Consider the following 27,899-nt stretch of genomic DNA (forward strand, 5'->3'; position numbering starts at 1 on the left):
GAAAAAGCAGTCTCGGTTTTAAACACGTTCTTGTAAAGACTTGTGTTTTAGATGAAGAAATCCCAAGCAGAAAAAATCCGGAAGCAAACTTCACCACGTGAAGTCAGCTTTAGGTTGAAGTCGTCAGATAACATGACACTCATGATGCGTGAGGCCTGCCAATCAGAGACTAACTTCATTCCGGAGTAAAACTTGTTTTTACGCTTGTGTTCACACCAGCGATGGTTTCAATCCTGTCAAGGAAGGGAAACGGTCGGTCATGTGACGCTGAAACTGGCTCCTCCGATCCAGATGTGAGAGTTCTTCGGCTGGCGGACGGACATGGACCCGCGCTTCCAGGACTGGATGTCGGCTTTGCCGGAGGAGCTGTGGGACATCCCGCTGACCCAGCTGGCCATACCCGGTACTCCTTCCTCCTCCTCACTCACCTCCTCACCCTTCAGCTCCTTCTTACGAGGATTTTAGGAAACTGTCGACTCATTCAAATTAAGTTGACTCTATTTTTATTTAAACCAAACCCATTAGAAAAAGAAGTCTGTTAAAGTGTAGGCCTACTACAAGTACTAGAAGTGAGCCAGTATTCTTGTATGAAGTAGCATTTGTGCCACTACAATGAGAATCACAGTTTTTAATATAAATGTCTTAAATCCCAAACAAAATTTTCATTTTTATAAACAAGACTTTCTAAGTTGCTTTTTGTTACTTGAAGTTTATTTTTTCATATACTATATATGTATTACTTAAAATGTTCCTATGTTGCCTGAAAAAGTATTTAGTTATACTTATTTCACTACACGTACATAGTCTATATTTGCATTACTTATACTCAAGTATACTTAATAAAATGAACTTCAACCTTACAACTTTTTGCCAAGAGCAACAGGGAAAAATAATGAGAAAATTGTTTGCATACATTTATAAAATATATAGGCTACATATAATAAAAATTATATTCATTGTTCAAGCACACATTACATTAAATAAACATTAATGGCAAGAGGACAAACAAATAGTAGCAGCAAACCTTCTAAATTATGAAAAAAGACAAAATATATATAAAAAAACTTTTTATAAAATATTCATATATTTTTAAATATATTCAAGTCTCAAATGAGATAAATATTCATGATTTGTAAGTTCTGATTGTTGGGGGATCACTAATCTTTTAAACTTTTTTTTTACATTGTTTTCTTATTGCCCTGAGCAAAACGTATAACACTTAAAGATTTTTTAAGTATACTTAAGTATGGTAATTATACTACAGACCATGTATGTGTAGTGTAGGAAGTACAAACTGAATACTTCTTCAGACTAAACTGGAACATTTTAAGTTTGCAATATAGAAAAGTAAACTTCTATAGGATACGACTCAGTATACTAGTAGTACACTTAAAGAGAAGACTTCCTGTTAAGGGATACATATAAGAGTCTCAGAACTTTTTATGCAATCACTCGTCGATTTCCTGGATTTGAATGTTTTTCATTTCCTTTGTGGTTCTTTTGAACTCAGGTAGCCATGACGCAATGAGTTACTGTCTGGACATCACCTCTCCACTGGTCAGATCTGAGTCGGACTCCTTCCGGCTCCTGGACACACTTTTCTACTGCTTCACCAGGCCTATCATCTTCAAATGGGCAACTACTCAGGTCTGACTCCATGTAGTAACAAACAGAACAGATTATTCTGAAGAAATTTTAAATAGTTAAATAAATGTAACTTTTATTTTTTTTTAGATCATAAAAATGATGCAGGTGCTCATAACTGTTGGTGTGTTAGAGATGCACTTAAACATTATGCACTTCTTATTTAAATTTTTAAATTAAGATTTTTGCAATGGAAGCAAAACAATCTGTCTGATATAACACTCAATTTTAGGAATTTTAAGATTAAATAAATAAAAGAGGGAAGATACTTAAAAAAAGACAATAGGATAATTTTACATTAAATGTGGATGTTTGTAAAAAAAAAAAGAAATAGACCATAAAAACTCAAATCTAAACTTGAAATTTAAAGACATGTTATGTCACAAGGGGAAATTTGATTAATTAAAAGACTTTAAAACTGAAACAAACAAACAAACAAAACAACTATTCTGTGAAAGTTAGTGCCAGAGGGGAATACATGGAACAGTAAGAGGTTATAAGTAACATCATGTTCATGATCTTCGCAGTAGGCTAAACAATGTTGTGAGTTCAAACTGGGAGTCACCTGATTGAGAAATAGACTGCTGTCATTCCTGAAATCTTTACCACAAAAGCAACCAGTCCACTTTGACATCCAAAACACTCAGAGCTGGAAAGTGTTGATTTAATTGTTGTTTTTCTTGTTTTCAAGAATTTTATCAAATGGAAAAACAAAATTTTTTTTCCTTCTGGGTAATTAGCTCCACCAGTGCCTTCAATAATAATTATAATAATGATAACAATAATAATAATAATACATGTTATTGTCATTTTTACATCATACCTTTGACCCATCATGTGATCCTGCTTTAGTTTAGGTGCCTTTTTGGTTGTTACTTGTATGACCAAATGAATACACCATACTTAATTTCAGTGGTGGTTCTGTTAACATAAAAAAGAGGAGCTGGTTCATTAATTTGGACAAAGCTGGGAAGCTTAGATGTGCATTCTGACTCCTAAGAATTGTAATTTCCTGTAGTAAAAGTGAGAGTTCAGAGGCTACATGAATTATGAAGAGATGTGGATCAGATGGTATCAGGAAACTTGATAGTGTCACTTTCTCTTTGTGTTTCTGACCTCCTGTAACTGGATCTCAAAGTTACCTCACAAGTTACCCAGGTTTGTTAACCTTTAACACTAAAAGAAAAAATCCAGAGAGAGCCACACTTCACTGTTTAGAAAAAAAACTCAAGTTCTGTTTTTTGTGAACATTAAGCATTTCATTTATAAAAAACAGCTTTTAAATATTTACAATAATTAAATTATAACAGTGTTATATTTATATATTTTTTAACTTCATTTTGAAAGCATACATACAAGTTCCTTTCAAAATAAAATACACCCCAAGTCCAATAAGATCCTCCTAATGCGACAGATTTACTTAAAATAAAAATGATGAAGATGTCATTTTCTATCATTATAACTTTGAGGGACCATCATCCTTTTGTCCCTTTTCTATTGAAAACAACTAAGACAATATTTGTGTAGATCTTTTTAATTTTATAAATGTAAATGCAGTTTTTAAGAACTTTGTCTCTGAACAGCAACTACGGTCATAAAATGTGCTTTAAGCTGACAATAAAATAAACATTTAACTATCTTTTAACAAAAAAACTAATTTAGCAAAAACAAAACTACAAACGTATTATTTATTCATATTGTTAGTATTTTCTTTCAAGGCCGAAGAGCCACAATGGAGAGTTAAAGGAGCGCGAGGCTCCAGATCCTCAGGCTGCAGACCCCTGATGCAGTCATTCGACCAGAAGCTCCTTCTGTTTGTTTCTGAACCCAGAAAATCATGTGACACTTGAGCCTGATTACCCCTGAAAGGGTCCAAAGTTTGAAGCAGTAATGAGACCTGAGCTCGTCTTTGTTTACCCGACACTGTCTCGTGTGGCGGGCCACTGTGGAAAACACAGGTGATCAATGTGAAGGGAAACTACTTCAGAGCCTGGGAATCTTTGAGAACAAGTTCCATCCTGACGGAGATGAGAGGAAGTATAGAGATACATAAACCGTATAGATACCGTATACCGTATAGAGGTAAAAAAAAGCTGCAGTCATGTGACCCAACAAACCTCATAAATATAGAATATAACTAAATAAAACTTTATTGATCATAAGCAAAAAAAATATTTCAATATGAATCAGATTCATGTTGAAATATTCTGCGGCCCAACAAAGGGTTGAAAGGCGTGTTTTGGTAATCCACCTTAAAAGAGAAAAAAAACACAAAACCTGGATGAAAACATGCTTTATCTTTAATTGAAATGTAATAAAAGTTCTTTCAAATGGAACATTTTGGAGTTTTTATTTCAAAACTGTGGCTTTTATTCTAATTTTTTGCACCAATTGGGTTAATGTCCCTCAGGGAATAACATAAAGAGAAACGCTGCGTTCATGTGATATTGGAAAAATGACTGTTTAACTTGGAAAACACACATGGACGTCAGAAAAACAACAAATCATCCAACAACACATGAATGCACCAAAAAAAGGTGTTGAGCACAATGTATGTGAAAACACCAGAATTACAAAACATTATCAATGATTATAAATATAATCTATAGTAGATTTACCACCTTCTAGATCACATGTGTCAAAGTCAAGGCCCCGGGGCCGGATCCGGCCCTCCAGATCATTTTATTCTATTGTTACTAATGGCCTGATGTTCTCTTACGCTTATTTCTAACTTGTATAATTTTGACAAAATTGGAGGGTAAATATTGAAAGTTATTTAAGGTTCAAGTTGATTTATTCTGGAATAATATTCCTGCCTGTTTTTATTCATAGTAATGTTAAAAAGTTACATTTTTTAACTTTAAAAAATGTTGTTTTAGTGTGTTCAATAAATGTTTATCCTGTTCGGCCTGCGACTTAAAGTGTGTTTTGGATTTTACTGAATGATTGTTTTGTAAAATAAAGTTCCTGGAAGTGAGGTAGATCTTTATTGGCATGGCGCCAAATAAGCAATCATCGTTCATATTAGGAGATGTCTTCCATCTCGTCCTGTCCATGTTTCTCCTCAGGACAAAACCATAGAGGAGCAGCTGTCGATGGGGATTCGCTACTTTGATCTCCGCATTGCTCACAAACCCCACGACTCATCGTGCGACCTTTACTTCACGCACGTCATTTACACACATTTGACCGTCCTGGTGAGTTCGGGGGATCTTTCTGCAGTCGTCACTTCATTCCCCTCAGTGTCTGCAGCTCTCCGACTGTGCTCCACAGGAGACACTTCGGTCTGTTGCTGCCTGGTTGAAGTTGCACCCCAAGGAGGTCGTCATCCTGGCTTGCAGCCACTTCGAGGGGATAGATGACCGATTTCACGAGTCGTTCATCGTCTGCTTAAAGAGGCTGTTCGGTTCGAAGCTGTGTCCATGGAAGGTCAGCTTCTCCTTCATGCAGGTGAAGTGCTGATTGGCAGATAGAAGTGGCTGACCACCCTGCCCCACCACAGGAACCCGATCTGAGCCTGCGGCGTTTGTGGAAGTCTGGTTACCAGGTCATCCTGTCCTACGACTCCCAGCTCACAGCCAGGCATCCAGAGCTGTGGCCTGCCATCCCTTACTGGTGGGCCAACTGTGACACAGCCCAGGGAGTCATCAGCTACATGGAGTGGCACAAAGATCGGGGACGTCCAGGTGAGTTTGTAACAGAAACGCAGACGGTTTCCCAAGAAAATATATTAATTTTCCCTGTTTGTTTCATCTCCAGGTTGCTTCTTCGTGACTGGCCTTAACCTCACAGCGGCCAGGAGCTACATCACCAAGAACCCGAAGGAATCCCTGCGGACACTAACCTACAGAAACTGGGACTGTGAGAGGAAATGGGTGCAGGAGCAGGCTCCGGGATCAGGATCCACCTGCCTCAACATCATAGCGGGAGACTTTGTTGGTCCACTTCCGCTCTGTTCGCTGGTGATCGAATTGAACCACAAACTGCTGAGGAAGATCAGCGGCCAAACCAAGACCCATAATTAACACTTTCAGTGTTCAGAGAGCTTCAAAAAAGGGATTCCAACACATAAATACATCTTTTATTAAGTTTGCTTTGGTGCAGTTTTCAGTTTTCTGCCAAACAGTTTGCTGTAGCGCCCGTAAGCAGCATCGCTGATGATGACCTTCACAACAGCTGAGCCTTCGTCCGCATTCACCAGCACATCCTGAACGGTGGCCTCTTTGTACAACCAGCTGTGAAGGAGGACACAGTTACGGCTGCGTCTTCTCTGAAGCCTGATTTGCACTGGTCCGTCTGCGGCGTGTCTCCCTTAGAGTCCCCCCTCCCCCAGGCTTCCAGAGGAGTGGTTTGTCCTGTCACCCCTGTATTGAGTAGTTCGTCCCACTTCTCTTCGATCACGGCCGTCCTCACAGAGTCATTATAAATGCATGTTTAGTGGGATGAATGATGTTTTTGTACTTCCAAAATTAAACGTTGGTCATCCATGGTGAAAATGGACGTCTGGGGTGTTAACTTTTATAAAGTTTTCTTTTAAAAGTACAACAAAATTTTTTATTTTGAAACCTCGACCTGCTTCCTGTTACTCCAGCTTTTTGTCCGTCAATCAATGTGTTGATGGGCTGGAAATAGAACTCATGCAAAAAGCTTGGGTTGCGTAACGAAAAGGAAAGATGCACAGCAGACGGACCGGCGGAAATCAGGTGCAACAGATCAAATATGCAAACAAGAAGACATTCAGATCATCACCTTAACTGAGGTGAGCTGAGGTCCACCCTGAGATCTAAAACCTGCTTCCCCGTGGACTTCAAGATCTCCTCTTCCACCGCTTTCTTCAGCCGGTCTAGTCCTCGCCCCTCCAGGGCAGATATGGGTATGGCATCAGGATTCACACTCTGATAACTGTCAGAGAACACCAACAAAAAGGTCTGAGTAACCATGAAACTGCTTCCACAGAAATCAAATGGTACTCGTATACATGTACAACATCGGGTAATTTGTTAAAACTATAAAAATTATTTATTCTGTTCCAAAAATGTTTCTTTTAAGAGTGAAACTGAAGGGATTTATATGACTGAATACACTCCTTTCATGGTCCATAAAAAAGTAATACCTATAGAATTCAAAAAATAAATGTTTTCTTAGACATTAAACAGAAAAATACTAAAAAGTCTTAACTGAGGCAGAGCTGTGGTAACTCCTCTGACATCACAGTAGAGAAACAACATGCACTACATGAAGAGCCATCATCTCGGAAGGGTGAGTAAATCGAAAGTAATACATCATGAAATTCAACACAATGATTAAAATAACAAATCCTCACACTTTCAAATCAACATTAAAAAGCCACTAAAAATTCAGAAAAATGACGACAGTCAGACATTGGGCACCAACACATGGGTCTTAGTCCACAAGGGGGTGCCAACTACAGATTATAATCTGGGTGTCCGAACACTTTTATTCATCTAGAGCAGGAGTCTGCAGCTCCAGATGCATGTGTGGCTCTCTGGCTGAAGAAAAATAAAATAATAGTATTTTTTTAAAGTAAATATTACTTAATTAGCATTTATTTAATTTAGATTAGTTACGTTTATAAACTGATGTCTGAGGTGCACATAGATGATCAACTATGTAGGTTTTTACATCCCTGTTGACCTGAAAAAGCCTTGTTAGTGCAACGCTACCTCAAGAATGAACAGATTTTTTAATGAAAAGCAAAAATGTGGTAAAAAGTTTGATCTTTTGTGACTTAAAACACAACAATGGGTAATACCTGTCCAGAGCTGCACTGAGATGATCCTGTTTGGAACAGAGAATCTTTTATTTTGAAAATAAGTTATTTGAGCTTCTGTCAAACGAAAAATAAATAAATAAATAAGAGATGCTAGTTTCTTTTTAGATTTTTGCTTTTGTTCGTCCCAAACAATAGACATAATTCATATTTATTATTTGAAAAGAGAAGGTAATGAATGCAAATCCAAATTTCTTAATGGCTAAAGTAAGACTATGCGGCTCCTTCTAGGTTTTCATCATTTGGAAAACGAGCCCAAATGGCTCTTTTACTGATCTAGAGAAAGGCCCATTATTTGTGATCTCAACAGAAATGAGTAAAAGTGAAAAAAATAAAAATAAAATAATACTATAACTTTAAAAAACGATTGTCTTACCTGTCAACGAGGTCAATTTTATTGTGGACCTCGATCATGGAGCTCATCAGACTGTCTGGGATCAGGAGGTTCTTCAAAACATGCAAAACGTTCACCCTCTGATTCTCAGTCTCTGGATGACTGATGTCTCTGACATGAACTAGGAGATCCTGGAAATCAAATGAAACACAAAACAACCCCAATCACAAAATATGAGTAAGAAGCACTTGGAAAAATTAGGAAAAACGATGTTATGAATTATTCTGAATTAGTCAATTTTCTCAGTTTACAGCGTTCCAGAGAAAGCCTGATGTGTGAAAAACATGACTTGGCATCACACCGAGTGCTTGATGTCTTCTAAGGTGGCCGAGAAGGAGTCGATGAGCTGGTGGGGGAGCTGCGATAAGAAACCGATGGTGTCCACGTACAGCACCGGCATGTGACTGGGCAGCTGTCCGGCGTGCACGGTCACATCCAAGGTGGCAAACAGCTGGTTTCTGGGTTGAAGGCCGCTGTCACCAGTCAGAGCTTTGATCAGAGTTGTTTTTCCTGCAAGGATGAAATGACAAACTGGATCAGCTAAAACTTGAGACCTCAACATTTGCATTGTGCTCCTCTCACCACAGTTGGTGTATCCCAGAACTGATATGATGGGGAACTCCCTGTGTTTCCTCTGGGATCGGAGGAGGTGCCTCTTTCGGCGAAGTTTTTCCAGTGCTGAGCGGATCTTTGCCTCCCGCTCCTTCAGCAGCCTCTGCTGGACCTCATACAGCGTTTCTCCTGGAGGACAAAGTGGGCTGAGTCTCTTCTGCAGACCGCAGCACGCTGCCTTTTCTCTGTATAGGTGCCTCACCTGAACCGCCGATGTACCTCGATCCTCCACCCTGCTGATCCAAGTTGGACATTTCATTTTTCAGTCGGGATCTGCCGCGCAGGTGAAGGTGAAGCAGAGTGAGTAACGCCATCGGGGACTTATTGAAACAAGAGGAATTGATGGTGCAGTCACCTTAACAAGGGGATCTCTGCAAGGGAGATTTGCAGCTTGGCCTCTTTGGTTTTGGCGTTGCAGCGAAAAATGTGAAGGACAACTGAATATCTGTCAAAGACTTTGACCCCCCAGGCTTCCTCAAATTCCCTCTAGACCCAAACAAAGAACTGTCAATGTTTGTGGTAGAGCACAGATGGACAGCTGGGGAGCTCACCTCAGACAAAGCAGACAGACGCTCCACATTCACAAACACAGCGGTGATCCCTGCTGTTTGCCTGATCTTCTCTGAAAGAGATCATGTGATCAGATGGATGCAAGTAAAAATGAAGGACGGATCTGTGAAGATCTGAGGTCACCTGTCAGGTACTGGAAGTTGCCTTTTCCAAAAATCAGTTTCTTCTCGGGCGTTTTGGTGGAGAGGATGAGCTGGTCCACTACTGTCCAGCTGTCCAGAGTCTTCACCAGCCCCACAGCTTCCGCCATCATCAGCTCAGCTGCAAAGGTACCGGGTGACTTCTAAACGAACCGTCTCAGTTCTGAGCTTTCATCTGTAATGCTGGACTCGTTACCGGTGGTCAGGTGCTGCTTCCTGCTGCCCCATTTCACGTCAGGGTGCACGATGAAGATCCTCTGACCCTGTCCGACCCCCGTAGGGACCTGCTGCTGGAAGATCTCCTCCACCTCGGTGTCCCCCGGGATGTCCTGATCCTCACCTGCGGCTCCGCTGCTGCAGCTGAAGTCATCAGGGTTCATGAGTGCACACGCAGAGAGGGAAAACGGTCGGAACTGCGGCGGGGATCCTCTGGAAGCTGCGTGCACGAGCCCGGAGGTCGCTGCTGCTTTCTGGGTAAAAGATCGGTGCAGCAGAGGCAGCCATGGCTTTATCCTCCTCAGGAATACCATCATGATGCTCTCCCCCTGCGGCCATGAAACTTTCAGTCTATTTGGTCACGGAACCACAGCACAGGTGAGCCCCCGCGAGCCCGCAGCGGATCCTCTGCCTGAAAAAACGTAGCAGTCCAGCCGCTCCCTGAAACGAAATTTAATTTATTTAGTTATAATAAAATATAAATTAAATATTACAAGACTAAAACATGTTTTATTAAACGCGTAAATGATATCATGGTGGATGAAAACAACCCACACGCGGGCCTTTGAAGAGTTCTGTGGGTATTAATTTTTACCTGAACGATGTTTTGCAGGCATAATTTTTAAAGTCACGACGTTGTTCTACGAGTTTCATCACTTTAAACTGTTTCGTTCTTTAAAGTACTTAATTTGGTCATCAGATGTTACAAGCAAACTTCACCCGTTATTTGAAAAAAAGCTGTTTTATCGACGGACTAAAAGAAGGATCCTATAAAACAATACTCAGGAAAATTTGTCTGACAGGGTTTCCGGTTACGTAACTTCCGTTGCTGTTCTGTTTTTAAATAAAACAAAAATGAACAGAAAATATGTAGGTAAATAAAACCACAAACATTTTTAAATTTTATTATGAACAAAATACAACCGTGTCTTTAAACTGTTGCTAACATATATTCATATATGTCAGGAAGCTATTTCTAATTCGCGTTGCATTATGGGTAATACAATTTGTTTTATTTTTGCTGCAGACTCACAAGTCACGACCATTAACTGTTCTCATTTGCAGTCAGTGTCCATCATAGAGAAAATCTAAAATGTAAAATTTTCTCTGGAGTTTTACTTTACTGGTATAGTTAAAGTAAATAAGAAAAAAGAGAAGAAAGACAAGTAAGAAGACATTCACCCAAGTCCAACACATAGAGATTAGTGATTTAATTTATAAATATATATAATGTCAATTACCAAATCATAGTGGTGTAACAATTCATTTTAACAACAATTTGATTCATAGTTTGTGGGTGTGTCAATCTGATTTATAGTCTGTTGGCTCATTTTGGACAATCCCATTTGATCCTGAATAGATCAAGGACCTCTTTAGCCAAAAATTCAACCAGTGCAGTGTGACTTGGCCGATCTTATTTTCACATATTTACGTGCGACCAAGCACTAGAACTTGTGGAAATTAATGATGGCCCCATGTAATACGCAAATCCTAAATCCAGAACCTTGTCCATATGCTTTTTTAACCCCAACTGTAACCCTGACCCTTCCCTAATTACCTGTGAATAGTCACTTCTGTGTGTCTCAGAGATAAATACCTGGAACTGAACAGTGCAGATGAAGTTTTCCAGATTCCTTGCAAGATAATCAAATGTAAATTACAAATGTGTACAAACAAAAAACTAAGCAAGAATTAATTTCAAATCCATAAACATTTACAAAATAACATAAACAGAACATTATTTTAACATTCTACAACACAATATGATCACCAAACTTTGCTAAACTCACTGTTTCCACACATTGCACTGTACTGATGGTTGATCATGTTTTGATGCATCACATTTGTGTTATTTAATGTGATGACACTTGGTCATTTTTACGTTATAGTAAGATAAACCTACAGTGCCTAAATCCAAATGGATTTTCAAATATTGATTTGAATCAATTTATTTCATTTGGAAACAATTTTACAATGATGTAGTTTGATTCAAAAAAACAACTTGCCTCAGATCCTGGTTGGATCGTAAGAATATAAATTGATTTAGTTGATTTATTGTTACACTTGTACAAAATTGGTAATCTAAATTAGACAAACATATTTAATCAAATCAAACAAATAAATGGGTTTGCTAAAGGACCAGAAAAACTTATCTTCTGTTTAAAACACAAAGTGTGTTGTTTGCTTCATTTACTGCATGTTGATTCAACCACAAGTGTAAGAGACAACATGTTCAACAAGTGAAATGTAGGGTTCTATAAGCCTTAAATATAATAAAACTTGCGACTCCAGTGAAATAAAAAGGTAATTTTGAGATCTTAATTAATAGACTTACTTAAATATAAAATTCAATGTTAAAATGTTTGTTTGTGTGTTATTTTTATCACCAGATGCGGGTTCTCTGCAGAAGATTCCCATTTAACCCTTTAACTGCCCGCCGGCTCTGTCTTTGCGCTTCCTTGATCCGAGGTGGGTGTGCGTGACCTGAAAAGAAGTCAAACAGGTTGGACAGATCTGCGCAAAATGACTCCAAACCGGATATCTGCTCATGAACGGTGACACCGTCAGGTCTGCAGTCATTCAGCACGAGTTTAAGTTGTTTTTAAGGGGCATTTAAGTTTTTTTTAAGTCATAAGGGCTTTGATGAAGACAGCAGAAATGGATCTGGATCATCGAGCGTGACTGAACATGAACTCCTTCAGTGGAAGGAGCTGTGCGCGCGCTGCCTGCTGTGGACGAGGAAGTGGAACTAGAGTGGAGTCTCATATGTATGCCTAACATATGTGAACAATGGACGAGTATTGGTTCGATTAAATTAAAACACCATCAACGTGTCTTCCGGTTTTCTGTGCGCCAATGTGCCTCCACAAACGCGCGCTATTGCGCGCAGGACTGCTGCTCTTCCTGCTTCATTTGGGCGCATGTCTGGGTGAGTTGTAGATGTCCGAGCATGAAAAATAATAATTTAGATTAGAAAAAAAACAAAATTGATTTGTTTATCCCTTCTCTGCAGATGACTGTGTTCTCTGCATTGTGGGACAACCAGTGGTGCTGCCCTGTCTTTACCCTGAACTGAACACATTTGGGAATTTTTCAATTGAATGGAGGAAAAATGACCAAAAGTTGCTGAGATCACAGTGGAGGGAAGATGGAAATGTGGAGATATGTAGCCTGAACTATGCCAGAATTCCTTATGATGCTGCACAGAATGGAAATTTTTCCCTGGAACTTCCAAAAGTTCATCCCAAACAGGACAAGATGAATTTCAGTCTGTTTTTCTCTGCGGGAGAACATGAAGCGACACAGCTGTGCGCCCTGTGCCTCAGGGTAGCAGGTCTGTAAACACACAAAGTTACAATGTAACTCTGGAGAAAGAAAGCTATTATTTCCTGCTTTCATGTTTAATCTCTAAAACAGAATACCTTTTAAAATAAGCAAACGTTGATCATTGATAAAACAAATATTTTCTCATCCAGTCATCTTTATGTTTCACCTCATTTAACAAATTTCACTTCCAGAATTAGGTTTGATTTTGGGGCAAAGTTTTTAAGATAAAATAATTTTCTTTTTAGGAGTTTTCATTTGTTCATTTTAAACAATTAACAAAAAATTTATTATCTAAAAATGATTTGGTCTTATTTATTCAGATAAATTAAAAAATATATGTTTCAATTGATTTCCCACGCCCAAACAATAATTTCTTAAACAGAAACTGCCTGACAAGCTGAAGCATGTTAACATGTCATGCAGTCATTTTAAACATTCAAGTCTGATGACATTGATGAAGTTTCGCAACTTTAAGCCGTTAGCACTGGAGCTTCAGTGTTCATGTTCTTTGATTTACTGTAACTTTTCAACCGTTCCAGCAGATTCTGAAGGAGAAAAGCGAGCCGCTTTTACACTCTGTTTTTTATTTTTAAGTTAGTTAAAGATTGTGTGTTTAAGCATCACCAAAACTTTATAGGACCCTATTTTGTATTACTAGAATAATCATTTTGTGATACAAGCACCAAATTTGGAATGAATGTAGTTTAGGATTCCTTCTTTCAGAAAACACTTTTGCCACAAGAAAACATACAATATTTATAAATATAAATATATTTGTGCATAAACAGCCCATATTTTTGCCACCCTTTTGGATTTTTCTCGTAGCTAATGTGCTTTTCTGAAAAGGGGGTGCCAATGTACGTCTATGCCAGGGGTCTGGCCTTCAGGTCCATTTCTCACTAACTACAATCCAGAAGGAGCCGCAAACTCTTCTTGAATAAAAATAAGATGCTCATTTATTTTTATGCTGTTGCAGCTATTATGATTATGAAACTTTTTTTGGTATAACTTAAAAAGAAGTTAAAAAAAATGAAACAGTTTATAACTTTTGTCAGAGGTTTGCATGATATCCTTTCAAAATAAAAGACACTCTCTACCATATTTGATGATATTAATGCAGCAAATGTAGGTAGTGTCATGTCAGCAGTGAAAAAAGAAAAAAAAACATTTTATTTTACCATCGTTGATAAATCTCGGCTAGAAATTCACAGATCAGAACTAAGTGACCCATACTGTATTATTTTAGAACACGAGGAACACTTAAAATCCTTTAATTTGTCAACAATAGGAAATTAGTTGTATAATCCAATGTTCCTTAAATTTGAAATATAACCGTACACTAGTCTCCAACTGATTTTAGGTGGTAAAAGACGGAAAAATCCATCAAAATATTTTAGCGCAACATTAATGAAGCTGCATCTTTATTTTAATTTAAATAGAGAATCATTTTTATTTTTCTTTAACCACGAGAGCCACAGTTGGGGGGTCAAGAGCCACATGTGAATCTAGAGCCACAGGTTGCAGTTTGGTGCACCAATTTTTTTATTAGATTTTTTTATATATATTTTTAAATTCATTTGATGCATGATTTGTCTGATTTACCAACCTAACTGTCCCTGCTATTATCCAGAATGGTGCCGTGGAAGAAAAACATTTTTAAGAAAGGAGACTTTGCTGGAATTTGTTTTTCCAGTTGAAGACGATTTGCCATCCAGATGACCCTTTTATAAACTTTTTCCACTCCAACTTTTTCCATTATCCTTCAAACAATAGAGAACTTTCCCAGGTTGAACCTATTGACCAAAATGACCCCAAGAATTCAACAATGATTCATCCAGGAAGTCATAAAAGAAGCAAAAAGTAAAGAAGTGTTGATCTCATTAGTTAAAGTCAGACTTCACGATTTAATTGAATGAGACTTCTGGACACAAATGGATCCAAAGTTCAAGGACAAAAATGATGCTGAGCTAATGGAGCTCAGTGTTCCCGATGTTGCAGTATTTCTGTTTTTTCTTTCCTGTCCTCCAGCATATTGTTGCCCATTCTGGTCCAGCTGGAGGTTTCACTCCGTTCTTCAACTGGAGGTTTTTTCTAAACCACAAACGGATGTTTCAAAACAATTTTTTTTTATCCTGACGTTATTTCTTTGTTGATAAATTGTAATAAATCAGGAGCAGCAACCTTATTTTTGCATCAGATTTGAATCAGAATATTTAAATAAGCTTCCTATAAGGGTTGGGGTTGCACATTTCCTCTCAGGTTTAGTACTTCAGTGAACTAACTCCTGTCTGTTGTTACAGCCAGTTTCAGTGCTCCAGAGCTGCAGAGTGAGGAGACAGCAGACGGAAATGAGACAACCTTCCTGTGTCTCTCCGGCGGAGGTTACCCTGAACCTGTAGTTTCTTGGCTCATCAGCGACAGCCTGCAGCCCCCCGAAGGCTCGGTGAGAACTCTGGCAGAGCCACACCCAGAGTCCCACCTCTACAACATCACAAGTTACCTGACGCTCAACATCTCCAAAGACAGCAGTGTGACTTGCATCATAGAAAATCCGTCCATGAATGAAACCCTGACAGCTACAAGATGTGAGTGTCGTCCCCCCCAAAAAGTGTTTAGCTTCTGACATCTTGATGTTCTGCTAATCTGTGGTTCTTGGTGGATCTCAGATGGAGAGAGCAGAACCAGAGCGGTGGGTCGAGCATCAGAAGCCATGTGGATCTTCAGCACGGTTCTGTGTGTGGTGGTCGGGATCATGGTGATGGTAGGAGTGGCGTACCAGATTCACCTGGACAGAGTCACCAAGAGACGGAAAAAAGAGAAGAGAGAAGAGCAGAGAGGTGAGCAGATGATAAAAAAAGCAAAACTTTTACAAGTATCCTCATTGAACCAGTTTTTACTTCTACTTTAGTAGTGTTGTAAGATTGAATACTTTTACTTAGCAAATGCTAAATTTGTCACTTAATTTAATTTTCACCATTAAGGTCTTTGTGTTTCCAAAAAACATGTTACATTTGTCCAGTTAGTATTTTTACTATAAATATTTTGGTTATTCTGATTGACATGTTTATTTCTGAGTATATTTGATCCACCATTTTACATTTACATTTATTAGTTTATTTCAGTTACAGTGTACAACAAAAGCATCACTGTGCCAGAATTAGCTCAAAAGCTATTTTTCATCTGTATTTTTCAACAACCTAAAAACCTCAAAACATCAATTAAATACACAAGTAAAAAATATTAACATACATTAAAAAATACATGTTAGAAAATCAGTTAAAATACATATAACAATAATAAAATGCACACTGAGTTCTTGAGTTATTGTATACGTTTTACTACTTGGAGGATATTTTCACAGAAAGTTCTGTTTTTTTGGTCACCTACAAAGCTCTGACTGTTTTCAGAAATTTGTTTAAAATTTGAACCATGTGACGAATTTTAACTGATAAGAATAAAGATCAATTTTTCCTTAAATGCAAATTATGTAGTACATGCTGCAGACCAGTCGGACCACTATGACCTCTGTGACACTGATGTCACCAGAGGTTTCTATGGGTTAGGGCAGAGATGGGCAAACTATGACCCGGGGGTCAAATGCAGCCAGTTATACTATTTAATCTGGCCCCCGAACTGGAATAAATAATTTTGTTCACCCTTATAAATGTCTTTTTTTTCTTTCTGTAAGTTAAGTGTCTCCTCATAGATGGCATGCTACAAATAAACTCTCCGTTGTTCAGGTGCAGAAAGCTCTTCTGTTATAAAATTTGTTGTTTTTCCAATATTCATGTGCAATTTCCAAGTCGGACAGTCATTTTTCCGATTATTCTGACACCACATAAACTCAGCATTTTCCTCAGAGTTTTTCTCTGGGAACATCAACACGTTGGTTTTAATGGGACGAAACTAAAAACAAAAACCACAGATTTGATGTAAAAACTTAAAAATGTTCTGTTTTCAATCATTTTTTATAAAAATTAAGGCCATTTTTGGTCCAGATGCCGTTTTATTTCGTTCTTTTATGAGGTGAAACGCCAAAACACGCCACAAATCGGCTCCCAGTCTGGCCTTCCTGTAAAATCTTAGAATTCGAATCTATCAAGTTACAAGTTTTTTAGGGAGTTTTGGAAAGATACGATTACATTTTATTTGGGGGAAAAAAATCCTGAAAATGTTTAAGTCTTAAAAGAACTCAAAATTTAAATTCACAGGAGATGATGGAGAGACAGAAAATGTTTGGGAAGCTTGACCATAAAGCAATGGTTTACTTTGAGTCATAGTACTTTTATATGGGTTATAAAAACATGAATTAGTGTCAGTAATTTCATTTTACCAGTCTTATTATGTTGGATTAACCATTATATATATTTTTTTCCTGGAGCAGTTTTTAAAGTCTTTGTTTTTTGTTTTTTTTTGTCATCTAACGCTGAGTATTTAACCTCTGCGTTAGTTTTGTTTCTCAGCTTAATACCAGAAATAAAAGTAATTCCTCACTTAGATTTTTAAGCTTTACTCAGTATGAACATGAAAACAAGGAAAGCATGAGTCCTAATTCTTCTATCAATCTGAGTGTCATTGAGGTAAACAGCTAAATAAATAAAGACAAAATAATGTAGATTTATTTTTACTCTTTAGAAGATACCTTAATCTCAACTTTCATACAATTCAGGCTGAGTGTCTTGCCAAAAGGCAGTGTGATTGTCAAGCGTGGGATTTGAACCCCTAACCAAACAGTTGGTAGAGGCCTGTTCAACTGTAAATCCAAATGAAAGCATTATTTCTTTATACAATGATTTAAAATGATACTGTTATCTGTTCCTGCTATTGCTAAATCCACATTTTTTTTTAGAATTTTCAGAACACTCTTTCTTAAAAAAATATTTTACATTTCAAAATTGAGATTTTAAAAATGTAATACTACATTTTTCCATTTGAAATGTTTTTATTTTCAAACTATTTGATGTGAAGTTGCTCCTAAAATCAATTTGGGCTTAAACAAATGACCACAAAACTCTACATAAAAACAGAAAACAGATGTCAAACCTATCAAACCATATTTTCACCCGTCGTTTTTTTCCTAATTTGTTTTCCTTTTTTAATGCATTTCTGCCTTCAAATGTTTGTTTTCTCCATCATCAGGGTACAAAAGAAAATTTCAGTTCATCGAGGAAACTGAAGCCATGACGGAGGACAAAAAGGAGACTGACGTTTAACAAGTTTTTTTCATCTAAATAAGCTGTTTTTGTCAAACAACTGTATAGTGATAATTCTATTTATTTTTGTTTTTTTAGCAATCAAATGCTATTTGTTATGCAGATGTAAGCACAGCTTTGAATAACCTTTAAAGTTTTTTCATCATGTTTTTTTCTCATGTTTTGATGACATATTTCAAGTTAAATAAAGACTCTTAACCTCACACTTGAATCTGTTTTATTTGCCACAGTTTTCCATGCTTGGTTCAGTTTAGTGTATTTTCTTGAAGCAGCACAGCAAACACGTCATTTAATTATCCTGATGATACTCACTGAAACATACGTAATAAACCAGAAGATGTCTCTCTGTTTCGAACATTTCAAACACGTATTAAGGATTCACTATTTTGTAGTGCTGTTCGAATCTACAATTCTAAAATTGAATGCTCTAGAAATTTCCCAGAAGTCTCTGTTTTGAAATATCTTTTTTTGAAATAAACCATCCACATTTTCATCATTAGAACACAGTGGAGTCACAAATAGACGATGTAAAATGTTTGCATTGATTAGATTTTCACAAATAGGTGACTTCATATCCAGCGTAAAAGACTTTAAATTCGGACGTCGCTACCACTCGATGATGTCATCAATAGTTGCCGGTCAGCTACATTATTTAAATTTTTTTTAATGTCTTTATTAACAATTTCAAGGACAATAGAATTATAGACAAACTCAAACAACAGAAGAACAACGGTTGCGACAGAGAGAGAAAATAATAATTAAATAAAAACAATAATAAAATAAGGACAAAGATAAAAAAATAAAAAATAAAATAATACCTTTAAATTCTTTGTAAAGCATATTTTAACATGTTTAACACATGAGAAGAAAAGTTGAAGATCCCTATGCAAGACAACATTTAGGAACCGGTCATCTTAGTGAGCGTGGAGCTGCTAGTGCTTGGAAACGCACAATAATATCGGTTTTATAACTTCAAAAAGGTTCATGCAAAAACAAGTCGATACTTAAATTTGCATGAAACCTTCAGTAATTCAGAGCACAAAAAGCACTTCTTTTCCATGGCATGGCACAACACAGCTCACCCTCGCCGCGGAGGGATACAGAGCCCTCCGCGGCGAGGGTGAGCCCCTAAAAAACTATTTCAGAAAACCCCACCACTTCAAATGCCCCTGCAATTGGAGAAGAATTTAGATTTGGCCTAAATGTATAATATAATTTCTAAATCCATTATTATTTATAGTCCCACGACAAAATCTATTCCAAAAATGTCTCACCACTCTTGCAATCTCCTGCTTCAGACTTTTGCATATTTTTTTTTTTTGCTCTTAAAAAAAATAAAACTTTAGAAAAAATTAAGATATTACTGTTTCTAACATGTTCAGAGTTCCAGCAGAACAATAATTAAATTTTACAGCTCACAATGGGAGTTAAAGAACCTCTGCAAACATTTTGGAAACGTCCTCAAGAGTAATAACTGGATCCTCGAGTGATGCAAGATTACAAAAAAAAAAACAATAAATACACAGTGTCTGTAATGTAAACTGTCATGAAATTACACACATGAGTTGTTGCTTGAGTTTAGCTAAAATTGATTGTTTGCTGGCTTGTTCCAAACCAGTGAATATGACGTTTCCCCTGGATCTAGGTTTTTAGTTTAAAATTAACTTGGATTATTCAGTACAAAAAGGACTCAAATCCAAATCTGAGAAACTTCACCCTCACTAACTTGCTTTAAAAAAATAAACAAAAGTGTGCTCAAACTTTAATCTGTTCACATCCGAAGAATAAAAGCACAAATCAATCATTTAAGTAGGAAAGTTTCTGCTTTTTATTGTGAATTCCAAATGTTAAAATCACATTTACAAACAGTTTTATTCAAAAAATGTTCAGGATTCTTAAGCAGACGTGAAGCTTCTTCCCGAATAATCAGTGAAACAAAACAGAGTTACGTCACTCAGGTTTGCGATGTTCTGTTCATCATGAAGATCAAAGAAAAATGAACTCCATCCACAAATGACATCACTCCAGATCAGAATCCACTTTGATTTATAGCCTGGTGGAGATGAAGGAGGTTTGAGCTGCTTGGCTCAGCCTGATGCCTCCTGCACAGACGTCACCGCGTAGAGGTCGTCCCGCCGCTGAGCTGTGATGGGGATCTGCTGCCGGATGTCGCTCAAATACTGCAGATCTGCAACACGGAGAGGCCGCTTCAGAGCTGCACTTTCTAATCTCTTCATCTCCTGTAGACCCTCTTTTTTTACTTTCTATCAAAGCATTTCCAACACAGATGAACGATAAAAGCCTTCTATTGCAATCTATTTTCCCGGCCGGCGATGAGCTGGCATCTGAGTCAGCACAAGGACACCAGGAAACAATGCTGCGTGGAGAAACAACGGGCTCAGCCGGCAGAGACTCACCGATATCTGCATAGATAACCGTTTCTTCTGCTCCCGCTTTGGAGACGACCTCTCCCCTGCAGGAACAAACACAGCTCACATTTTCACATTAGTCGACCAAATCCCGCCGTTAACTTGACGCTAAGCACAGTAATAAAACTTCATAATGATTCACTTAGCGAGCTGGTGCTCGGGAGTTTATAATAAGAGTTCCACACGGCTCACAGAGTTCCTCTTTGATTTTGTTTTGTTGGTGCTGAGGCCTTTAGAGATAATAGCGGCTCAAAGTCCGGCGTAGTGCGTCAAATCAATTCCTTTTCTAAAGGAAAACTGTGCTTTCATGTTTGTTTGTTCTGTGACTGCAACATAATCACGGCCTGGCAATTAGAACGCGGTTTTGCGTCATACAGCTTTTATATTACAATTGTAAATACTTGTTCAGGCTTAGTAACCACATATTTAATGAAACCTTAGCATATTTAGCTGACATTAGATTGTGCTGTTTCCTGTCTGCTGGGTTCACCATAACAAGTGTGTTTGTTCTCATACCAGGGGTTTACAACAGTGCTGTGACCCCAGGCCACATACGATGCCGTTTCGTCTCTGGCAGGTGAAGCTGTGGCCACATACACCTGGTTATCAACAGCCCTGCATGGTACAGAAAAGAGAGGAATCCTGTCTGTCAGATAACTGCTGGCAAACACAAAGAAACAAGGAAAAGATGTGATAGAAACATCAGGAAGACAATGCATCAACCACAAGTCATTTATATGAATTTACAAAAAAAGATTTTGCAGTTTTTAGCCAAAATCAAAAACCCTGGGTTGTTTTTTTAAGACTTTTTCTGCAGAGCAGCAGGAGTTCATGAGAATTTCACCTCTAAGTTGACTTTTGGCGCAGAAGTTAGCTCCACTAATTTAGCATCAACCCTTTGTTTACATTCTCTCCTGCTAGTTTATAGCATCTCACAAGCCCAAGCTAACACCAGCGTTGCAAAAAAGACTAAAAGAAATATCCGAGCTATGCTGCCTGGATACCCTTCTGAGCCAGATTCCAGCTCAGACGAGGAAAACGACGACAGAAATGAATCTACTTGTCTGCAAGTGGAAGAATCACAAGTGTAGCAGAGGGAAACTCTGGCCTGCTGCATGGCAGTTACTGCATCAAAAGTCTGAGCTTTTTCAGACTTCAGGTTTTCATGACCCGTCAAGATTTTAATAAAGAAATACTCAGAAATGCAGTTTTAATCCTATTATTTTTATATACGACCTCCATCATGAGAAAATGCTATAAGAACTTGTTAGAAACACAATTTTCATTGAAGTGGGTCTTTAAAAAGTTTATTTTACTAGTTCAAAAACTACAAGAAGGTCTGCTTCATAAAAGAAAAGCATTAGAAAGAAGAGGTCCCTGACAGGGTTTACGTTTATGAAACTGAAACACTTCAGTCTGAAACATCCAGGTTTAAAAACTATCAGGATTTTTTATGCTTCCAATCTCGACAAAAACATAACTTTAAAAGTTGACTTTACCAACTGCCATGAATGTACTGTAGTACCTTCATTGTTTATTTGTGTAGATTTATGTTCTTCTACTTATGTAACAGCCAGCTGTCATCCAACCAAATGAGAGCATTTAGAAGCAAACAGTATCAGTTTAAAGTTTTGTCTCCTGTCAGAGCTCATTTATTTTTAATTAACATTTATTAAAAATATAATAAATAGTTGACCAGTAATGTCATGATTGAAACACACAAAATTAGAAAACCAATTTTTTATTATGTGAACATATTAGGAATTTAATGCAGGACTATTTAGTTTCCTGGATTTTAAAAGCAATTCAGACACCATGCTCGCTATTTTTCTTTTTTTTTTTTTGTTTTTTTAAACGGGGATATGACATCACTGATTTCACTAAGTGAAAATCTAATCAATGCGAACATTTCACTATATTCTATTTATGACTCCACTGTGTTCTGATGATGAAAATGTGGATATGTGGATAAGCTCAATGCATTGTGTTTGCCTTCACTAATGTAGTGAGCATCAATGCACAGTGGTTTTTCGCCAAGACTTCTGGGAAATTAGACCGAGATTAGACTAGAGCACTCGATTTGGGAATTGGAACACTAGAAAATGGTGATTGCACTATATAATGAGCAGTGAAGGAATTCAGACTTCACAGAAAAATGGACTGAAGGTTCTATCTATGGGCATCAGGTGGTGCTGTTTGATCATTTAGAAGGATTTAATATGAATGTTCTGTATTCAAAACTCGTGTTTGGCTCACTTTTCATTGGGACAATTCAACAAAAATCCTTCTGGATTTGTGGACAAATCTGAGTCTTACCTCCCCCTCTGCAGGAGCTCCCAGTGGGCTGGACCGGTCGTCATGTTAAAAGCTCCAGGATAAACCAGCAGCTGACAGCCTGTCGATGGAAAAAAAAATAAAAAGAAAACAACCACACACCATCAATCCAGTGTTTAAGCCAATCTTCTTCCACAGTCTCAGAGGCTGACCTTTTCGGCTGTAGATCTGAGCGAGCTCTGCAAACCTCATGTCATAGCAGATCCCCACGCCCACTTTGCAAAAAGCTGCATTAGAATTACAGACAGGAGTCAGAACCACCAGATGTTTGTGCACACGGCTGGAAACAAGGCGGCATGCAGAGAGTGTCACTCAACGCGTGTCAAACGTGGACAAACTGTTGCCGGGGCTCAGAGTCTCCGACTCCTGGAAGCAGATTTTTCCCGGAACGTTGATGTCAAACAGGTGAATCTAGGAGGAAACGGCAGCAGGTTAGATGCAGTGGGAGTGAAGATATCGCTAGCAGATAAAAGTCCACGCACCTTCCTGTGTTTTAGAATCATCTCTCCATCAGGACCAAACACTGCACAGGTATTATACAGCTTCCCCCCGTCCTCCTCTGGGATGGATCCTGTTGAACATGAAAATACAAAGAACATGACAAAGAAATCCTGCAATTTAGTTTTCAAGTATTAGATCCAATTAAGCTGCATGAAAAGAGACTATATTAATGCACCATTTCAGATAAGTGTATTAGTTTAAATTGAAAAAAAAGTTTTCTTATTTGCTTGAGATTTTTTTTTAAAAGAGTAAATGATTCAATACATATAAAATGAGATGTTAAATCAAGGGGTCTATCCTCCCACTCTAGTTTAAATGTGTAAATAAATAAATAAATATACCCTTTTCCTTGTTGTTCCCTCGTTTATTCCAGGAATTGTATTCTAAAAATATTCTGCAGTAGCTGAAATCCACGAAGCAGTCAACTGTATTTGTCATAGTTATTCTAGATGTTTTAAAGCAGGGGTCTCAAATACAATTCAGCCGAGGGCCGCTGGAGGCAGAGTCTGGGTGAGGCTGGGCCGCATCAGGATTTTCCCAAGAAAAGCATTGATAAAACATTCCAATGTTCTCAAATATCTTTATTTTTAACACAAAATAATGAATAAATAATGAACGACATGTATAGATCTTTGTGTGTGTTGATTTATATATAAAAAAGGGCATGTCCGTTTCTGAAATGGTTTATATTGAAGATTAAACTTAAGATATTTTGCTAGGAGGTAGGATTGAAAAAGTTTTTTAAACTTCTTCCTACTCCATTTCGAACTACATAATAGAGGTGTAATGTTTTTATTTATAATTTATATACAATTTTCTGTTGTTGATTTCTTGATTTTTTTTTCTTCCAAGTACTATGAATGTGTTGTTCAAAATATAAAGGACTAACTAATAAAATAAATAATTAAATTAAAAGATTAATAAAAAAACAAATAAATTAGTAATAAATAAATACAATAATAATAATGACCAAACAACAGATACAGACGACTGAAGAAACCACATATTGACTGGCTGAGTAGAGAAAACTAATTATTTTTGTTCAGTTTCAAATGTCTGTATTAACAGATCCTCCTTCAGAGTTAGAGAAGCCTCGGTACCCAGAAAATCTTTGAAAGATTTAATTTTTTGTAGATTTTTGTAGAACTCCTCACAATAAATAAATCTGATCTATGTCTTCCATTCATTGGAGGTGTGGGGTGCTTGTGCGCGCCGGCTGCGCATTCGGGGGGGGGCTGCTTTCCATGGGGGTTCTATGCAAACGCGTGTAGCAGAAAATCGGACTTCTACTCGCGTTTACATGGACTGGAATGCGCGCCGACACAGCCGGTGTGTGAACCTTGAAATTCATAGACACGCCCACGCAGGTGCGAGCCGAGCTCAGGATCACGTTTGACAGGCGGGAGCAGCGGATCGCCGCGCGGTGAAAGAGGGCGGGCCACAGGTTTGCGGCTCGGAGCTTGTGGACCTCTGATTCAATAGGAACAGTCAGCACGTCAAAAAAACGTATTTCTCGACATCATATGTGAATTCATTCTAAGAGAGACATCCACACACGGAGCTGGAAGCTCCTCCTACACGCGGCACGGCGACAGAAACACATTTTTTGAGAAGCCGCCCGCGAGCAGCAGATTCCCCGTGCGGGGCATGATAATTTATCACGCGAATCGCGTTTGGTGCTTCATGGCTCCTCCTCCGCCCAGCTGATTGGAGGAATGAAAGAATGAGTGAGGAGGTACTGGACAGCCCGCTGATGTCCCGCCTCCAGAGCCAGATACTTTACCGTGATTGGTGGGTTCAGTTCTGAACACAGCAACTGTCATTCACATCAGTCTTGCGGGCCGCACTAACAGTAATCTTTCATATGAAGACATGGGCCACAAATGATCATCCCGGGGGCCGCAGATGGCCCGCAGGCCGCGAGTTTGAGACCCCTGTTTTAAAGTATCACTTTGATCATCTTCTGATCTGTTGTAGAAGCCTTCCCTGCTGTCTTTTATTTAGCCAAAAAAAAAAAAGAAAAATTCTAGGATATATTTTCTGCAGAGTGGCAGTAGTTCGTTAGAAATTTTCCTCTAAGTTGTGAACAGGACCGAGCAACCCCGCCCCCACTTCCCCTCCCTGTTGCTTAGAGCTCAGAGAAGAGAGTTTGTGGCCCACCCAGCGTATTTTTTAGGCCTAAAATAAGTAGTTTTTCAACCACCTTTTTTTTCATCTGCTCCTGGTTCACAGTAATGTGAATTAAAAAAAAATCAGAAATGCAATTTTAAGCTTAATGTTTCTAATATTTGTCCTCCGTTATCATAAAAATGCCAAAAGAACATGTTAAAATCACAATCATCAAAATATTTTAACGCTCTTGTTTAACTCTCTAGAAACTCAAATTTTTGCAGAAAAAATAATTCCACTTTTATAGAATCACAATGAAGAAAAGAAAAAAAAACATCAACAATTGCACTAAAAAAACCTGCCAAACAGCAAGACTTGCGAAAGGAGAGCCATAGCAAGGTAACACTGCAAAATAAAGAAAGTAAATCCTATTTGAACACATAAAGGGAACATTCAAAATTTGGAGGTTTAGTCACATGACTATAATGTTAAAATGGAATGTAATCTCGTCTTAAAAAAAGAATAATATTTTATTAATTTGTACAAATCAAATTAAGAACAACCATCAGGTATCAATTTAAAAAAAAGGGTCAACTTCCACTTTTAATTGATAAACGCTCATTTAAGACAGATGAACGCCATGCCTGTGAAGTTTTTCAGCTGTTACCATGACAACAAAGGGGGCAGGACCAATACACAGTCACTTCTTGAGCCTTCCACATGTTACTAATTGACATCTTCAAGATGTAAAATGACCTTTAGTTATTTTGGACATGTGATGGAAAATTACAAGCAAACAAAGGATTATTCAACAGTTTCTGTAACCCTATCACAGCTTTTTTGTTATTATTTATAGACTATACTCCATCCCTAAATATTTATTAGTTTAATGATTTGAATCCTGCTATATTCTATGTTTATTTTTCAATTGGAAAGCAATCCTAAACTGTGAACATTTTAGGAAATGTTAGTATCAAAGAACAATAGTTTGTTTTTTCAGTGTCAGCTGATGCATCCCTACCTCCAACTAAATACACCTGGTTCTCTTTAGCCGCCTCCGACAGCATCTGGGTGGACTCTCCTGGGATCTTCTCTGCATAATCTGAGAAGAAGCTGGTTCCATATGGAGAGTTGAAGCATTCCTGACAAAGACACCAAATGAAAACTCACTCAGCTCCTGAGGAAATGAAAGGCTCACTAAACTTCTATTCATGATTAAGACTTTAAAATACACATTTGCATTTAATGCGGGGTTTATTTTTGCTAAACTATCTCAAAATCTCTACTTCAAAGCTTTTATCTTGATCTTAAAGAAATGAATACAATGCACACACATCAAACGAAAAAAAATCGGAACTTTTTGACTTTGTCAGGGATGCAAATAAAAACTATTTAATGAAAATGTCCCAATAAAGTGGGGTTTGCAAAGAGAGTTTCTGCCTGAAACTGGGTGCAGATGTTGGAGGCTGCTTCGTCCACCTCACCGGCAGCAGCACCACCCTGCTGCCCTGCCCCGCCGCCTGCTTCACCAGCCGCCGGGCTCTGCTCAGGTTGTCCGCCTTGACGCTGGTCACCTGCAGCTGGACCACGGCCAGACGGAACTCTGTCAAACAAACACTCTGTTGGTCTCCTGTTTATTAACCAGCTGGGCATGAAAACAAACAACCAAACTGCAGCTGAACTCGGTCATTTACGGGGAAAAAGAAACACGGAGTAAAGAAAAAAAACAAAACAAAAAAAAAAACAAACAGCGAATACTTACTGGACATTATTCTAGCTGCAGCGGTCATGTGGAAGTCTGTTTTAAACCTCGAACAGATAGAATGCGGACAAGTGTTTCCGGGGATCCGCTTGACTTTCAAAATAAAAGTCCACTTGGTATATTGATGTCATTTTAAGACCTATGAAAGTTAGTTTAGTCATTCTTTAAGAACCAAATAGCATTTTGAAGATAGTGGTACACGTAAGGTTAACATTATTAGCTCATAAACTTTACTTTAAAGACCACGTGCTTTTAGTGTGAAGTTTTGAGGTGGTATGGATTCAGCCAATCCGGTTCCAGTTTGAGTGAAAGCTCCGCCTCCTTAAAGTAAAGGCCAAATCGGTCACTTTTATCTGTAACACAGATCTTTACTTTAAGTCAGAAATTACATACGAATATATAAAAAAAATAAAATAAATTATACATTAAACTTTACTGCAAAAAGTTAAATTGAGCTGAATTATTTGACTTAGGGTTGTGTTATTGCAAACATGAGTCACACAAACATAATTGGATTTAATACAAATATTCATACCAAGCAATGCAGAGAGAATGAAAATAAGAAATGTCTTAACACTCATAGATTAGCTTTTTATAATTTTGTTATTTTCTGGAGAAAGAATTGAGTTCTCAAGTTTAAGAAAAGTGCTTCATTGTCAAAATTGTCACAAAAATATTATGAAAAGGTAATTAGATGTAAATTAGTTCAACTGATTTAGGAAATGTGCAAACAATTACACAACAATAAAGTTATCTACCAAACACATGGAACACAAAGACAGACTGTGGAAGTGTATGTCTGAGCAGAGCAACAAACCTTATTTGTTTGTGTCAACAACATTAAAATACTTCACAGA

The 27,899-nt window shown here is 37.8% G+C and overlaps 4 protein-coding genes across 4 annotated transcripts; 2 read left to right on the top strand and 2 right to left on the bottom strand.

Moving 5' to 3' along the window:
* Positions 1 to 5,736, top strand: si:dkey-66a8.7 (PI-PLC X domain-containing protein 1). The gene is made up of 6 exons (XM_024278831.2): positions 1 to 403; positions 1,511 to 1,647; positions 4,713 to 4,841; positions 4,918 to 5,073; positions 5,147 to 5,330; positions 5,404 to 5,736. Exons 1-6 carry the CDS (start codon positions 322 to 324, stop codon positions 5,667 to 5,669), a joined length of 954 nt encoding a protein of 317 aa, XP_024134599.1. The 5' UTR covers positions 1 to 321; the 3' UTR covers positions 5,670 to 5,736.
* On the bottom strand, positions 5,710 to 9,709 carry gtpbp6 (GTP binding protein 6 (putative)). The gene is made up of 10 exons (XM_024278830.2): positions 9,348 to 9,709; positions 9,135 to 9,272; positions 8,993 to 9,063; positions 8,797 to 8,927; positions 8,644 to 8,714; positions 8,412 to 8,570; positions 8,131 to 8,339; positions 7,812 to 7,960; positions 6,394 to 6,546; positions 5,710 to 5,879 (listed from the first exon to the last, which is right to left on the bottom strand). The coding sequence occupies exons 1-10, from the start codon at positions 9,682 to 9,684 to the stop codon at positions 5,729 to 5,731; spliced, it is 1,569 nt and encodes a 522-aa protein (XP_024134598.1). The 5' UTR covers positions 9,685 to 9,709; the 3' UTR covers positions 5,710 to 5,728.
* Positions 9,607 to 18,110, top strand: LOC112150474 (ICOS ligand). Its single transcript, XM_024278832.2, has 6 exons — positions 9,607 to 9,745; positions 11,758 to 12,296; positions 12,381 to 12,701; positions 14,995 to 15,279; positions 15,361 to 15,531; positions 17,834 to 18,110. Exons 2-6 carry the CDS (start codon positions 12,224 to 12,226, stop codon positions 17,905 to 17,907), a joined length of 924 nt encoding a protein of 307 aa, XP_024134600.1. The 5' UTR covers positions 9,607 to 9,745; positions 11,758 to 12,223; the 3' UTR covers positions 17,908 to 18,110.
* A 1,601-nt stretch (positions 18,111 to 19,711) lies between these two features.
* Positions 19,712 to 27,142, bottom strand: nit2 (nitrilase family, member 2). Its single transcript, XM_024278344.2, has 10 exons — positions 27,043 to 27,142; positions 26,765 to 26,883; positions 26,302 to 26,422; positions 23,153 to 23,241; positions 22,988 to 23,081; positions 22,823 to 22,897; positions 22,653 to 22,731; positions 20,853 to 20,951; positions 20,325 to 20,380; positions 19,712 to 20,095 (listed from the first exon to the last, which is right to left on the bottom strand). The coding sequence occupies exons 1-10, from the start codon at positions 27,068 to 27,070 to the stop codon at positions 19,995 to 19,997; spliced, it is 861 nt and encodes a 286-aa protein (XP_024134112.1). The 5' UTR covers positions 27,071 to 27,142; the 3' UTR covers positions 19,712 to 19,994.
* Between the last annotated feature and the right edge of the window lie 757 nt (positions 27,143 to 27,899).

Source organism: Oryzias melastigma, linkage group LG4 (genome assembly GCF_002922805.2).
Source record: "Oryzias melastigma strain HK-1 linkage group LG4, ASM292280v2, whole genome shotgun sequence".
In the NCBI taxonomy this organism is placed as follows: Eukaryota; Metazoa; Chordata; class Actinopteri; order Beloniformes; family Adrianichthyidae; genus Oryzias; species Oryzias melastigma.

Excerpts from the sequence above, each read along its gene's own strand:
- si:dkey-66a8.7 (XM_024278831.2), top strand. The coding sequence starts at position 322 with ATGGACCCGCGCTTCCAGGACTGGATGTCGGCTTTGCCGGAGGAGCTG. Across the intron at positions 404-1,510 it reads GACCCAGCTGGCCATACCCG|GTAGCCATGACGCAATGAGT; the intron begins GTACTCCTTCCT and ends TTTTGAACTCAG. Across the intron at positions 5,074-5,146 it reads CGAAGCTGTGTCCATGGAAG|GAACCCGATCTGAGCCTGCG; the intron begins GTCAGCTTCTCC and ends GCCCCACCACAG.
- gtpbp6 (XM_024278830.2), bottom strand. The coding sequence starts at position 9,684 with ATGATGGTATTCCTGAGGAGGATAAAGCCATGGCTGCCTCTGCTGCAC. Across the intron at positions 8,715-8,796 it reads GCAGAGATCCCCTTGTTAAG|ATCCCGACTGAAAAATGAAA; the intron begins GTGACTGCACCA and ends CCTGCGCGGCAG. Across the intron at positions 8,571-8,643 it reads GAGGTACATCGGCGGTTCAG|GAGAAACGCTGTATGAGGTC; the intron begins GTGAGGCACCTA and ends TTTGTCCTCCAG.
- LOC112150474 (XM_024278832.2), top strand. The coding sequence starts at position 12,224 with ATGTGCCTCCACAAACGCGCGCTATTGCGCGCAGGACTGCTGCTCTTC. Across the intron at positions 12,297-12,380 it reads TCATTTGGGCGCATGTCTGG|ATGACTGTGTTCTCTGCATT; the intron begins GTGAGTTGTAGA and ends CCTTCTCTGCAG. Across the intron at positions 15,280-15,360 it reads AACCCTGACAGCTACAAGAT|ATGGAGAGAGCAGAACCAGA; the intron begins GTGAGTGTCGTC and ends GGTGGATCTCAG.
- nit2 (XM_024278344.2), bottom strand. The coding sequence starts at position 27,070 with ATGACCGCTGCAGCTAGAATAATGTCCA. Across the intron at positions 26,884-27,042 it reads TGCAGCTAGAATAATGTCCA|AGTTCCGTCTGGCCGTGGTC; the intron begins GTAAGTATTCGC and ends TTTGTTTGACAG. Across the intron at positions 23,082-23,152 it reads TGATTCTAAAACACAGGAAG|ATTCACCTGTTTGACATCAA; the intron begins GTGCGTGGACTT and ends GTTTCCTCCTAG.